Source organism: Bos grunniens, chromosome 14 (genome assembly GCF_055505025.1).
Source record: "Bos grunniens cultivar Pamir isolate PY7600 chromosome 14, Bosgru_T2T1.0, whole genome shotgun sequence".
In the NCBI taxonomy this organism is placed as follows: domain Eukaryota; kingdom Metazoa; phylum Chordata; class Mammalia; order Artiodactyla; family Bovidae; genus Bos; species Bos grunniens.
The window spans coordinates 18,480,677-18,495,601 of record NC_141178.1 but is presented as its reverse complement, the minus strand read 5'-3'; the positions used below and the strand labels follow the sequence as shown (position 1 = coordinate 18,495,601).

Genomic DNA, 14,925 nt, shown 5'->3' with positions numbered 1-14,925 from the left:
CCCTTCAGTGTCATGATAGGAAGGTGTGGTTGAAGCTTAAACTAGAAAGCTTAAAAGCAGCATCATTGGTCATTAGGGAAAATGCAAATTGAAACCAGAGTGAAATACCACTTCGTACCCAACAGAACGGCTGCAGTCAAAAAGATGGACAATAACAAGTACTGGCAATGATGTAGGAAAATTTGAACCACCCTACATTGCTGGTGGGAATGTAAAGTAGCTGCTGTGGAAGATAGTCTGGCAACTCCTCAAAAAGTTACACAGAGTCACCATATGACCCAACAATTCCACTTTTTGGTATATACCCAAGAAAATTGAAAACACATGTTTACACAAAAACTTGTATGCAAATTTCACAGAAGCTTTATTTATAATAGCCAAAAGGTAGAAACCACCCAAAAGTCCATCACTGATGAATGGATAAGCAAAATGTCATCTATCCATTCAGTGAAGTATTATCCCACTATAAAAAGTAATGAAATACTGACATGTGCTGCAACACCAATGAGCTTTGAAAACATGCTCCATGAGAGAAGCCAGGCACAGAAGGCAGGAGTGGTTGCCAGGAGCAGGGGAAGGGACAAGGGCCGGTGGCTGCTGAAGGGCACAGGGTTCATTTATAGAGGCAAGATGACATTAGATAGTGGAGGTGGTTCTGCAGCTTTGTGAATTTTCTAAATAACACTAAATCATGTACTTTAGAAAGATGAATTTTATGGTACATGAATTACGTCAACTTAAAGTGAGGGGGAAGCTTAAAGGTGTTGGCTAGTACATGGCATTGTGGCATAGCTATGTGATGATTAGCCTTTTCTAGAACAGGAGATAAAGCAAGACTTTGAATGTATTTAGTATTTTCCTGTTCCCTTATAATTCCCTAAAACATAGCATAACTTCTTAAGGGCCTATAAATCAAGTTGATGAAAAATATTTCCCTATACCATTTAACCTAAGTTTCATTTAGTTCCTTTTTATGTTAGGTATGGGCTGACAGAGACGGTGTAGACGCAGTGTACAAAAAAATTAAACATTGTACACACAGACCATCATACTAGAATCACACATTTCCTAGATAGTGGAAAATATTTCATTGGATCAAGTCACGATAGACAGTTCTGAGTGTCAGAACTTCATGAGCTCTTAGAGAAGGCGCGACTGAAGTCTCATTTTATAGGTCCCCACCCCACCCCCACTATCCAAAAGTAGAATGTTCCTAGGGAACTTTTCCTTAAGTCGAGATGGCATAAAGTGAAGAACCTTAGGACTCATCTTGCTAACAGACGCACAAAAGAAACTGAGATAAAACACAGGTGCTCCAAGCACCGTTCAGGGCTGGGCGGCTGGACACCGAGATGCTGTGAGGTTCCTGGGGAAGGAGCTGGGCGGTGCCAGTCTTGCTGCAAGACAAATGCTGAACACTGTTTTGCTTTATGCCTTTCTTCCTATAAAAGCAAAAATCCTCTTGGGATTTCTTTTAATTAGCAAATACAGGTAGTATAGTAGATGTTTCTTAAAAGTGAGGTGGCATAAAGTGAACTTTCAAAAAGTGGGGGATACCTGTATATCTAACACTTTTAAGTATGAGAGCATTTTGAATCAGATGTAGTCAGTAAATTTCATGTAAGTCAAAATGAAGACATTATTAGAGCAGGAAGTACAAGCATTTAAAAATATGTAGTTCAGGGTCTCTGTGTATCAAGCTAACTCAGATGTTTTAAAAGCCTTTTTTTTAAACAGAGTAAGTGAAATATCTGTGGCTAAGAAGTTTGGGATTTGTGATAACTTTGTAGTCATATAAAACTTAAGTGCTTTGTGCCTCTCCACATGTGGTTATTTAATAAATAGAGAAGTGAGCCAAAAAAAAAAAAATTAACCTCTCCTGAACTTCTCAGAGTTCTAATCTTATCTTTGAACTTGCTAGAGTTTTCTTCAAATTTTTGTATTGTTATAAATTCCCATTGAAAATGTCTTCTCCTATTCAGAAGATAAACATTTTTTATCATATAAAAAAAGTTTGGATGGCAAACAGACTGGCCCTTTACAAAGTCATTTTCCTAGGATTGGAAAAGACACTAATGCCAGGAAAGGCTGAAAGGTCTGTGGTTAACAGTGTCGGTGAATAAAGTAAAATTGTAACTTACCAAAAAAACCTGTCAACTGTGCATGACGAACCAGACTCTTAAGATCTTGTTTTGTGCTGTTTCCATTGTTCTGTCCCAAGATGATCAGAAGAATATGAAAAGAAGTTTAGAAAGAAGAATAACAGCAATCACTAGTTGATACCTATGATTATGGTCATTGTGGCTTTAATCTAAATGATACCCTGTTATTGGTCCTGCATGTTGTGACATAATTGTGGGTGCTAATCTCTTGGAGCTTCGAACTCATCACAGTGCAGCCTCTCGAATACCAGTGTCAGATATACTCTATTTGTAGCAGTCATGTTCTCACTTACATAGTTTTTATGGTACTTGTACTACCTTATTTTCAACTAGACTCAGCCTTTATACAGAAGAGAAGTAAACTTATTTTGTGTTATTGTACAAGATAAAGCTAAAACTAGTGGGAGGAAGCTATTAAGAGGAATCACTAATGGCTAGCCCTGTCCAAGTGTACAACAGAGTAAGCATCCATTATTAGAGTATTTCAGTTTAAAGAAGGAATTCCTTCATTGGTCAGATTATTGAACTAAATTGATAAAAATCCACCTTTAAGATTCACACACTGTTCAAGACTTCTTCCCTGGTGGCTCAGAGGTTAAAGCATCTGCCTGCGATACAGGAGACCCGGATTTGATCCCTGGGTCTGGAAGATCCCCTGGAGAAGGAAATGGCAACCCACTCCAGTATTCTTGCCTTGAGAATCCCATGGAGGGACGAGCCTGGCAGACTACATCCACGGGGTCGCAGAGAGTCAGACTCGACTGAGCTACTTCACTTTCACTTTTAAGACTTCTGCTTCACGGTTGGGATGTTTTTGTTGTTGTTCAGTTGTGTCCAAGTCTGCAACCCCATGGACTGTGGCATGCCAGCTTCCCTGTCTTTCACCATCTCCTGGAGTTTGCTCAGACTCATGTCCGTTGAGTTGATGATGCCATCTAACCATCTCATCCTCTGTTGCCCCCTTTTCCTGCAGCCCTCAATCTTGCTAGCATAAAGGTCTTTCCCGATGAATCAGCTCTTTGTATCAGATAGCCAAAGTATTGGAGCTTCTAACTTTGACTCTTCTAGATACTTAAACAAGGAACATAATCATTATTGTTTAGCAATTTATGGTTCAAGGTAAATTGTCCAAATACTTGAAGATATTTAAATTGGTACATAAATGGGTATTTAAATCGGTACATAAATGGGTTAGAATATATATGTCAGTTTTCTTCTTGTCAATGTATATTTTAAGGTTGGTCTTCTTAAACAATGCAGTTTCTGTGGTTTTTTGTTTTTGAAATGGGTGATGTGTTGTTTCATGCCCTTCTTTCTCTTTGCTTCTCTCACAGTGCCATGGAAAGCCATTCCCTCCTCAATCCCAACCTGCAGCAGGGTGAGGGGGTCCTGTCCAGCTTCCGCACCACGTGGCAGGAGTTTGTAGAGGATCTGGGCTTCTGGAGGGTGCTGCTCTTGATCTTTGTCATCGCTCTGCTGTCTCTTGGCATCGCCTACTATGTAAGTGGGGTGCTGCCTTTCGTGGAAAACCAGCCTGAACTGGTACATTAGAGGAGCTCACGGGAGAGGAGACAGATGCCAGTGTCCTGGCTTCCAGTGTTCGTTCTGTTTATCAAAATCTCTTAGTGCAGAGCAGTGAGGGCTGTACTTTTGTTTCTTTTTGCATTTTTACACACTGTAATCCTTTTAGAAGAACAACCTGTCTGTTTGAACTAACTACATACTGTAGTCAAGGATGCTGTCCTAAAGCTACCTCCAGCTCAGCCTGACTTCTTAGGAAAGGCTCTGCATAGCCTTGTTTGATAACAATGTGGCATTGACTAATGAATGCGAGATAGAGGATGAGACTACGAAATCCTTGCTACAGAAACCTTACCCAACATAAGACCAACTAGAGTGAAATGTTTAAAGTTTGTTTTATATGATTAGTTGTGGTTGGTATTTTTGTTTTGTTTTTGTGTATTTTTTGCAAGAGCTGCTTTTTGCTATTTACTTTCTCTGGGGAATAGTAGGGTATGGGGAAATGAAACCTTCAGCTTAAAACCTGAAGCGTTTTTTTCAGATCTTGTAGCGCAAATCAGTATTGTTGGGATCTGTTTGGTTTATTTTCATATTTTCAAGGGATCTCTTTGGTTTATTTTAATATTTTCAAGTCTAGTCACAAACCAAACAGAACTTTTGAAAAGGAGCTATATTTTCCTCAAAAAAGATTGATTTGATCTTATATTTATTTGTTTTTAAGGTAAGTTTGATTTTTTTTTGTAAGCTGCTTTGCTTGTTGTTAATATATGTGAAAAATGAACTTGAGAATTTTCAATTGAGGAACTTTTAATTTCCCCCTAGTGTTTATTTCAAAGATATCCTATTCATCAAAAATACAGTTGGAAGACTTTTTCTACTCAGTAGTTAGCAGGAATAAATATTTCTGATGTTTAATGTCACTGTAATTCTGTAGTACCATTATTATGGTGAAAAATTCAGTTCTATAAGCTAGCTGTGTTGTCATGATTATATCATAGTTCATAATTTTTTCATTTTATGTGCAATCCTCTTTAGAGGCCCTGTTAGAATTGTCATAACAATCCCATCCATGTCAGTTGTTCCCTGATGGAAAGAATGGATGGAGCATTTCTGAGTTAACAGTGCTGAACAGTATTGTACCAGGTGTCTTTATCAATGGTAATATTATGTAAATTGAAATCTGGCCCCCAAACTGTATTTCAGCATTCTGCAGTGTGTTTGAAGGCCTCTTGTTAATGATTCTGCTATGTTTATATCATATTATTGGGTTATTAAAAAAAAGATATGAAGACTTGATAATTATTCATTAGGTGTAGTCAGAAAATTGTGGTGAAAGAACTATTGGTTTTATTTTTTAGAACATAGTCCTCTAAGCTACTGCTAATTGAATTGTTGCTAGAATTAGAAATTATAATTTAGAATAGAATTGGTATTTCTGTGATTCCTTTTGCTTCTTAGTATTTTCTCTTCTGCGTTTTATATATCTAGGATTGAGGCATCTTCTTTCATGTGACTTTATCCTGTCTTAAAGAGCTGTTCTGAAGTTCCTGATTTACCTGACTGCCTCAGGGTCAGCTCATAGCCTCTTGCTTTTAGATTAGCTGCAAACAAAATTAATCATACTTGGTGTAAATACAGCAAAAAGCAGTGGACGCTAAAATGGAGAACACTTCAGATTAAAAGCTTTGGAATTAGCTTTGTATTTGTTTGTAACTCTAAACAGATGTGCAAAATTGGTTAACATATATGTAAATATATTGCATTTTTAAAGATTAATGTTTCCCTTTAAGTGATGATTTCTTTGTATTCTGTTCTCTGCATTCAGTATTCAATAATATTACCAATAAATATATTTATAATCTCTTAATCACAATCTATTTTCTTATTTATCATTGTTTTTCTTTTAATTTAAGATTTTTAAAAAATAGGTTCCAGTTGGCTGTTCAAAAAAGCAAAGAGCTTTTTTTGAAACCCCATGTAATATGTGTATCAAGTTTTATTTGTGTTTGCCTTATAAATGTTCTGACACTAATTTCGGTGAATTGCTTAGGGATTTAAGAGTGATAATGCTACTGTTGCTAAGTCACTTCAGTCATGTTCAACTCTGCAACTCCATGGACTGTAGCCCACCAGGCTCCTCTGTCAGTGGGATTCTCCAGGCAAGAATACTGGAGTGGGTTGCCACGCCCTTCCCAAGGGATCTTCCTGACCCAGGGAGTGAACCCACATCTCTTAGGTCTCCTGCATTGACAGGTGGGTTCTTTACCACTAGTGCCACCTGGGAAGCCCAAGAGTGATAATAACTACTATGATTAAGCACCTCCCAACTGTATAGGTCACTTTAAAGCCTCATCTCATTTAATCCTGAGACTTCCCTGGTGACTCAGATGATAAAGCGTCTGCCTACAATGCTGGAGACCTGGGTTCGGTCCCTGGGTTGGGAAGATCCCCTGGAGAAGGAAATGGCAACCCACTCCAGTATTCTTGCCTGGAGAATCCCATGGACATAGTCCACAGGGTCACAAAGAGTTGGACCCAACTGAGCAACTTCACTATCATTTAATCCTTATGATCATCCTTATGTTCCGTGTAAGATGAGGACACTGACACTGTGAGGGTTGAGTAATTGGTCAGTTACTTAAGGTCAGACAGGCAAAGAGCCTGGTGGGCTGCAGTCCATGGGGTCAAAAAGAGTCAGACACGACTGAGTGACTAAGCACAGCACTCTTTATTTTGTTCAAAACTTGACCAGGAACTTTACCTCTTCCTAAAAATCTTATTCTTGACAGCAGTGCTAGTGATGATAGTTGAGTCCCCCACATAACCCTGTCAGTGGGCACTGATGACTTCATTGTTTCTTCTAGTATGCCTGTGCCTGGGCACTCACGTACTGAAATACGCACTTTGTTATCAATTACTTTCCCTTTATTTTTCCTTTATGTTACATGATTTATACTAAGTCATTCTATTAATTTCAGCAATTGTTACTCACTTTTATCGGGGATGCCTACTACAGCTTCTTTTATCATCTCGGTTTACCTTTTCCTAGTAGCTTATTTTGGAGGGTATACCAGGAAGTAGCATTTCTCAAAGTTAATGGAACACTGGGGAGAAGAAAAGAGGCCAGCACTGGCTAAAGCACCCTTTAAAATTGTTCAAACTGAGACAATCCCAGCTGTGCTAGATGAAGTGGAACTTTGGGATCAAGCCCATTCCTCTGGGCTCTGAAGTTGATTCAAAACAGTTTTCTAGGGAGGATCTCAGCCTTGCTGTGGATACTTCCTTGGCGTCCTTCAAAGTGCTGGTAGCTGGCATTTTGTCCAGTCCTTTATGCGTTTGTTCTCTTCACTTTACATCATGGACAGCTCCACGTCAGGCATTAGGGGTCTCCACTCACTGGGCAACAGAGGTTTGGTCATGTTCTAGTTAGATGTCAGGGAATACAGTCTGGAGTTCCTTGTTGTCTAACAGTCATCAGAAAACTTAGCTGATAACCATATTCACAGTGTTGCTTGGAAGCTGTTTTAGATTGGCACTGTCCAAACTTTCTGCCACAATGGAGATTTTCTGTTCATGTGTCTAGTGTTGTAGCCACTCATCATTGTGGCTGCTCAAATTCATTTAAATTAAAGTAGAAATCCAATCCTTCATTAGCACAGTTATCCGAGCCTGAAACTCAAATGCACTGTACGTTTAAAAACAAAACTAGCCACATTTCTAGTGCTCATTAGCCACAAGAGGCTGTTATGGACAGCACTTTTTTTCCGCTGTGCCAGGTCTCAGCTATGGCACACGAGATCTTTAGTTTTGCCTGTGGGCTCTAGTTCCCTGACCAGGGCTTGACCTGGGCAGCCTGCACTGGGAGTGCAGAGTCCTAGCCACTGGACCTTGGAAAGTCACTAGCCACAGGGAAGTCCTTGGATGGCAGTGTTTGCAGAAACTTCTCTTGGACAGCAGTACTCTTAAATCTCCCTAGGGCTCTTTGGGTTGGATAGAACTAGCTATGGAATGGAATGAAGGCAGTTTCCACCACAACTGCTTTTACTGAGCTCTTTGTTAACAAATAGTAACACAGTGCAGTGCTGCTTAACTCAATTCTCGGCAGATTGCTCTTGTAGCCGCACCTCACAGTTAGGGCAGCTGAGTCACCTGAGGCAGGTTGGAACAATGTCCCAGGTCCCACAGCTATTAACTGGCAGAGCTGGGGTTTGAAGTCAGACAGTATAGGACTGGGGTCTCTTCTAACCATTGTGCCGTCATGCCGCCCTCTCCTCAATCATGGTGCCATCATCTTGGGGTTTGAATTGTCTCTAGGACTAGCACTGTATTAACCACTGCATCTATTCTAAAGAAAGTTATTGAGGATGCTGTTGGTACAGTTCTTCTGTATGAAGATCTGTGAGTGCTTTTTACAGCCACAAAAAACTGCATTTCTGCTGAACTTTGCTTCCATCTTATGTTCTCTATGAATTATGTAGTTGATCAAGTAGAATTCCTCTTCCACGTCAAGTTTAATGCCAGATGGGAGTTCCATCAGAAATGATTCTAATATTAGTCATTATGGTGATTTATTAGGACCACATTCCTGATTCATTTTATAGCCTCATCTTTAGTTTTATTTCCTATTCTAAATGTTCACTTTGAATTTATGCTATTCTGTATTATTTAAGCCCTCCGTCACTTTTGGATCATAATAGGGGATGGTTGTTAATTAGGCAGTTATTAGTTTGGATTGATAGAACTACCACAAAATTACCTGTCATTTTCCGGAAACTAATGGCATTAAATGTATTGACCTTTTGCAATTGGAAAAATAGTTTGTTGCCTCCTATTCAGAATGCAATTATGGTTTTTGGCATTGCTGCATTGTGTTTACCTTCTTTACATGTCTCTGTTCCAAAAAGTATTTGAGTTCCGCTGAATAAGCAGGTAGTAAGTAGTCTAAACCCTGGAAGTCCAGTGTCCTAGTTCTATTCTAGCATTTTCATGAATCATTTGAATGAAGCCTGAAAAATAAACTTTAATAAATACTAAGAATTTTAGAGACAGTGTGCCATTAGAAGTCATCTAGGGAGGGTAAAAGATGAGGAAGGACTCAGTGACTGTGGTCCCTCAGGTGTGAAGGGCAGAACTGCTGTGAGAACCCACTTTACCACTCTTAGCTCAAGTACACCATCCCTTACTCTTGCGGTCTCCATCCCCACACCCGCCACAGACCATTCTAATGTTGTTTAAAAATACACGTTAGAGCATTCTCTGTCACCACACACGAAAATAACCTCAAAATGAATTAAAGACCTAAATGTAAGACCCGACACTACAGAACTCTTAAAGGAAAAGAGAGGCAGAATGCTCTGAAATAAATTACAGCAAGATCTTTTTTGATCCACCTCCTAGAGTAATCGGAGAAGGCAGTGGCACCCCACTCCAGTACTCTTGCCTGGAAAACCCCAGGGACAGAGGAGCCTGGTGGGCTGCAGTCCATGGGGTCGCTAAAAGTCGGACATGACTGAGCGACTTCACTTTCACTTTTCACTTTCATGCATTGGAGAAGGAAATGGCAACCCACTCCAGTGTTCTTGCCTGGAGAATCCCAGGGGCGGGGGAGCCTGGTGGGCTGCCGTCTATGGGGTAGCACAGAGTTGGACACAACTGAAGCAACTTAGCAGCAGCAGCAGCCTAAAGTAATGAAAGTAAAAACAAAAATAAACAAATGGGACCTAATTAAACTTAAACTTTGCACAGTGAAGGAAATCATAAATAAAATGGAAAGACAACCCACCGAGTGGGAGAAAGTATTTGCAAATGAAGTGATATTAATCTCCAAAATATACCAACAGCTCATGCATCTCACTATTAAACAACCCAATCAAAAAATGAGCAGAAGATCTAAACAGACATTTCTCCAAAGAAGACATACAAATGGCCAAGAGGCATATGAAAAGATGCTCAACATCTGTAATTATCAAATAAATGCAAATAAAAATTACAATGAGGTATCACCTCACATTGGTCAGAATGGCCATCATCAAAAAATCTACAAACAATAAATGCTGGAGAGAGTATGGGGGAAAGGGAACCCTCCTACACGTTGGTGGGGATGGAAATTGGTACAGCCACTATGGAGAACAGTATGGAGGTTCTTTAAAGAACTAGAAACAGACCTAGCGTATGATCCAGCAATTTCACTCCTGAATATGTATCCAGAGAAAACCATAATTCGAAAAGACACATGTACTTCAATGTTCATTGCAGTACTATTTACAATAGCCAGGATGTGGAAGCAACCTAAATGTCCATGGACAGAGGAGTGGATAAAAAAGAAAAAGTGTATATATGTGTGTGTGCGTGCATGCATGTGCATGCGTGCGTGTGCATACTCAGTCATGTCCAACTCTTTGTGACCCCATGGACTGCAGCCCCCCAAGCCCCTCTGTCCATGGAATTCTCTAGGCAAGAACACCGGAGTGGGTTACCTTTCTTTCTCCAGGGAGTCTTCCTGACCCAGGGATTGAACCCATGTCTCCTGTGTCTCCTGCATTGGCAAGCGGATTCTTTACCACTGTGCCAACCACATATATATACACATATACATGCATACACACAATGGAATAGCACTCAGCCATAAAAAGAATGAAATAATGCCATTTGCAGCAACATGTGCATGGACCCAGAGATTGTCATACTGAGTAAAATAAGTTGGACAGAGAAAGACATATATGGTATCAATTATATGTGGAATCTTAAAAATGGTATGAATGAAGCTATTTATAAAACAGAAATAGAGTCACAGATGTAGAAGCGAACTTATGGTTACCAAGGGGGAGGGTGAAGGGAGGGATAAACTGGGAGATTGTGATTGACGTATACACCCTACTATATCCATTAATAACATAGATAGCTAATAAGAACCGACTGTATAGCACAGGGAGCTCTACTCAGTACTCTGTAATGATCTATGACCCAAATTCCATTCTATTTAGAATCTAAAAAAGAGTGGACAGATAATATGTATAACTGATTAACTTTGCCATACAGCAGAAACTAACGCATCATAAATCAACTATACTTCAATAAAAGTTGATTTTAAAAAAGTATTTGATGCTAGATGCATAAAGATAAGCTTCACATTGTGTTCTGTGTATTTTAATAATTAACCAAAACAATATTAACCAAAATATTGACAATATTAACCAAAATCAGCCTGCTCTTGTAGGCTGATACTGTCATAAGCCCAGGGTGTTATTTTTATTTTTGGCTGCGCATGGGCTTTCTCTGGTTGCAGCAAGTGGTGGGGGGGCTACTCTCTAGTTACAGTGCGGACTTCTCGTTGCAGCGGCTTCTCTTGTGGTAGAGCGTGGGCTCTAGAGTGCAGGCTCAGTATTTGTGGCACACGGGCTTAGCTGCCCCATAGAATGTGAAATCTTCCCAGACCAGGGATCAAACCCACGTCCTCTGCACTGGCAGGCAGATTCTTTTTTTTTTTTTTAATTGGAGGATACTTGCTTTGTGGATTCTTAACCACTGGACCACCAGGGAAGTCCAACTATCATCTTCCCCTGACGAACATTTTAAGTGAGAAATCTTTTTACTTCTAAAAACAAACAAACCAAAAAAAGATCCGCATCAAATGATGGACTTTATCTATACAGTGTTTTGTGTGTGTGCTAAGTCCCTTCAGTTATGTCTGACTCTTTGCAACGTTATGGAGTGTAGCCTGCCAGGCTCCTCTGCCCATGGGATCCTCTAGGCAAGAATACTGGAGTGGGTTGCTATGCCCTCCTTCAGGGGTCAAACCTGGAGGGATGAAACCCACATCTCTTACGTATCCTGCATTGGCAGACGGGTTCCTTACCACTTGCACCACCTGGGAAGCCTATGAAGTGTTTTACACTGTGGAGATGCTGTGAGAAAGGTGAACAGAAGTTTCCAAAATACCACTTTATCACTGGTAATCCACAGTTTCTTATTGGAACAACGATGTCTTCAATGCTGCTGTCTGCTGCATGCTTTTCATTCAAGTTAGGAGATCAGTGGTTGCAGGACCATTTGTAAACTCAAGCCCTGGAGCTGTAAAATGCCCTGCTTGATGGTGTTCGACAAGGCTCTTCAGTACCTGGTTCCCTAATGTGTCAGAGATGTCTTGCAGGTGTTAACTGAGCTCTTCAACGTGTGTTCCTTTGTGTCCTTTCCCCCATCTTTGGAAGCATTTCTAAAATGAAAAATGTGTGAAGATAGAAGAACTCACACCGGGATTACGCTGTCACTGTATCTGCTTAGGAATCACTCTTTTTAGGGATATTGCCTAGATTCTTCTCCCCTTTTCTTTTCTCTAAAGGTTTGGTTTGGTTTTCTGAAAGTGTTAGTCACACAGTCATGTCAACTCTTTGTGACCCCATGGACTGTAGCCCGCCAGGCTCTTCAGTCCATGGGATTCTCCAGGCAAGAATACTGGAGTGGGTTGCCATACCCTTCTCCAGATCTTCCCAACCCAGGGATCAAACTTGGGTCTCCTGCACTGCAGACAGATTCTTTACCATCTAAGTCACTAGGGAAGCCCTTTGTTTTGTTTTAATTCTGAGTTATATTTTCATGTTCAATTAGTCTAAGGATCAACTTAATAGTAAGCACTGACTGACCAAGGATAATTCCAGCCTGAAATGTGCAATAGTAAGTATACTCCTGAGATTTAAAAAACATAAGTGAGTAATTTTCTTATTTGCCAGAATCATTGCAAATTAATGTATACATATATTTGTTTTATGAGTAAATATATTTCAGCAAATTTCAACTGTTTTCTTTTTCTCTTTTTAAAGTTGTATCCCTTGAAAAATGATATGGTATGCAATATTAGTGTTGCAGAATGCTTACTCCGTATGTGTGTCCATAGCCAAATTCCTCTTTGGAGGTTCAAGGATAATTGCTAGCCTAATTCTCTTGCATCTTCATGCTATAAATTGCAAGTATTTGAAAGTGTGGCATTGCAGAGTTAGTTATTTCTTCTTATAATTGGGCTATCAGAAGGTTATTCTTTGTCACAATAAAAATTAATATTCCCTTTCTTTGGAGATTAACTTCTAAATTTGAAGACTCTGGGTCACAGTTGGCTGGACTGTTTTACTGAAATTTCAGCCCCTAAGAAACAAAAATAGGTTTTGAAATAGTTTCTAGGTCACTGGCACAGAAAACTGTCCAAAAGCTGTAACTTACTGTAGATAGTCCTAGTTAGTACAATTCCATCAGCACATGCTGTTCTTTTAGACTCTGACTCAAATTTAGAAGAAAATAAAATATATGGATCCCTAAATTCTTACTCTGTAAGTTTAGTTCTAGATGATTCTCCCTTACTTCAATAGAGCCCCTGATTTGGGGAAGGGAGACATTTAATCAGATTATCAGTTCTGCATTTCACCAACTTCATTTGTTAGTCTAAGTTCCAGTTTGGATCAGATGGTGCAGGCTATGGTTATATTGGAAAACATACAGACTTGGAGTTACAAGATCCCAGATCTACCTAGGGCTCCCTTGGTGGCTCAGACAGTAAAGAATCCACCTGCAATGCCGGAGAACCCAGGTTTGATCCCTAGGTGGGGAAGATCCCCTGGAGAAGGGAATGGCAACCCACTCCAGTGTTCTTGCCTGGAGAATTTCTTGGACAAAACTGCTTAATATGGACTGACCTTGCTCAAATAATTTGGGTTTTTTGCGTCTCTGTCTTTCTTTATCTGTAAGAAATAATACCCTCCCCAAGATACTTAAAATTAAAGGAATAATAAAACTGTCTTATTTGAGTACTGTGTGTTTGCATGTATACTAGACCCTACAAGTGTTGATACTGTTGTTATCCCCATTAAAGAAAACAAGGCTTAATAAAAAGTGAAGTATGTCTCCTAAGGTCATAGAGTAAACCAAAGCAAGAATCTAATTCCAGTGATTTTGCGTGTAGCCATTAGAACATTTTGCTTCTCCTATTGAGTTACCACATCTGAAAGTACCTAGTACTTTATAGGGACTCAATACAAGTTACTTCTTCTTTTCTCTCAGCAGAATAAATTCTGTGATTTATTGACTGACTTTTTATGAGGAAATGATCTATACAGTATTATGCAGTTTCTGACTTGGTGAGGCAGCTTTAACAACTGCTTTATTAAGTGCAACCCCCATCCATTATTTTTCATATCAGTGGCCTTATAGAACCTTCCATGCATCATCTCATTGCTCTGGTAGCTCCTCCTTGGTGAAAGAGCCTTTCAGCTGTCGGTTGAATCCAGAGACCTCTCCACTGAGAGGGAGAAGGGAAATATCTCTGCTCATAACCTCTGAACTGTCCCATCTCAAGTATACACTGGGAAAGGAAGTACCTTTATAACCAACTGTGACATTTTAAAATTTCAAATGCACACCCTGTAAGACTCAAGAGGGTGATTTCCACTGAGTTCTGTGAGAAAAGATCCAGATGTTGGTGACCACATTTGCTAAATTCTTTATAAGGGATTCCTCTGTTAGAAGTACTCTTGAAAAAAAAAAAAAAAAGAAGTACTCTTGATTGTAACTTGGAAATGAGAATGTCGAAGCTTATGTTTTCATTCTAATTGAGCTTGGTTTCTGTTTAGGAAGCAGAAGACTTTTCTCTCCTGGTTTTTGTATCTGTGATGACATTGGCGCTGTCAAGACATCATCTTGCCTAATTACAAACATGTTTTAATGGCTGAGCCTAGAAACCCTATACTTCTATACTGTACTTCCTATACTTCTTAGGATCTTCAAAATACATGTGTTAGTCTGAAATGGGAACACATTAGATGCTTCATTAACCTTCAGCCATTCTGAAATTCCCATTATAGAAAGTGGCAGCCCCAGCCTCCAATGCAAGGAAGCAATGCTCTTTTATTTCCCTTCTGATAAACCTTAGACTTTGCTAAGGACTGCCCTGCCCACATCTTGAGGTATAGTTGGAAGAGAGATTGAGACTCAGAAGGCAAGTAATGATCTTGTTCTCTGGCCCTCACTCAAAGAAAGCCATGAGTAGAAGGGACCTCCCACTCTCCAAAATCACGATTCTCTTGCTGCAAGCTAAACATCTGATCCTGCTCAAAACACAGCTTTTTTTTTTTTTTTTCCCTCCAGCTGTGCCACATGGCACACAGTATCTTAGTTCCCTGACCAGGGATCAAGCCTATGTCCCTTGCATCAGAAGGTGGAGCCTTAACCACTGGACTGCCAGGGAAGTCAACCTCTTGAC

General features: G+C 39.8%; 1 protein-coding gene across 9 annotated transcripts in view; it reads left to right on the top strand.

Moving 5' to 3' along the window:
- ANKRD46 (ankyrin repeat domain 46) overlaps nucleotides 1–14,925 on the top strand; it is a 93,070-nt gene that overhangs the window by 36,524 nt on the left and 41,621 nt on the right. For 6 of the 9 annotated variants that reach the window (XM_086336148.1, XM_086336150.1, XM_086336156.1 and 3 more), the window contains one exon: nucleotides 3,497–3,662. In XM_086336148.1, coding sequence (XP_086192274.1) covers nucleotides 3,497–3,662 — 166 coding nt within the window. Of the gene's footprint in view, nucleotides 1–3,496; nucleotides 5,551–14,925 lie in introns of those variants that run through there. The other 3 variants (XM_086336153.1, XM_086336151.1, XM_086336152.1) reach the window with 1 other exon arrangement.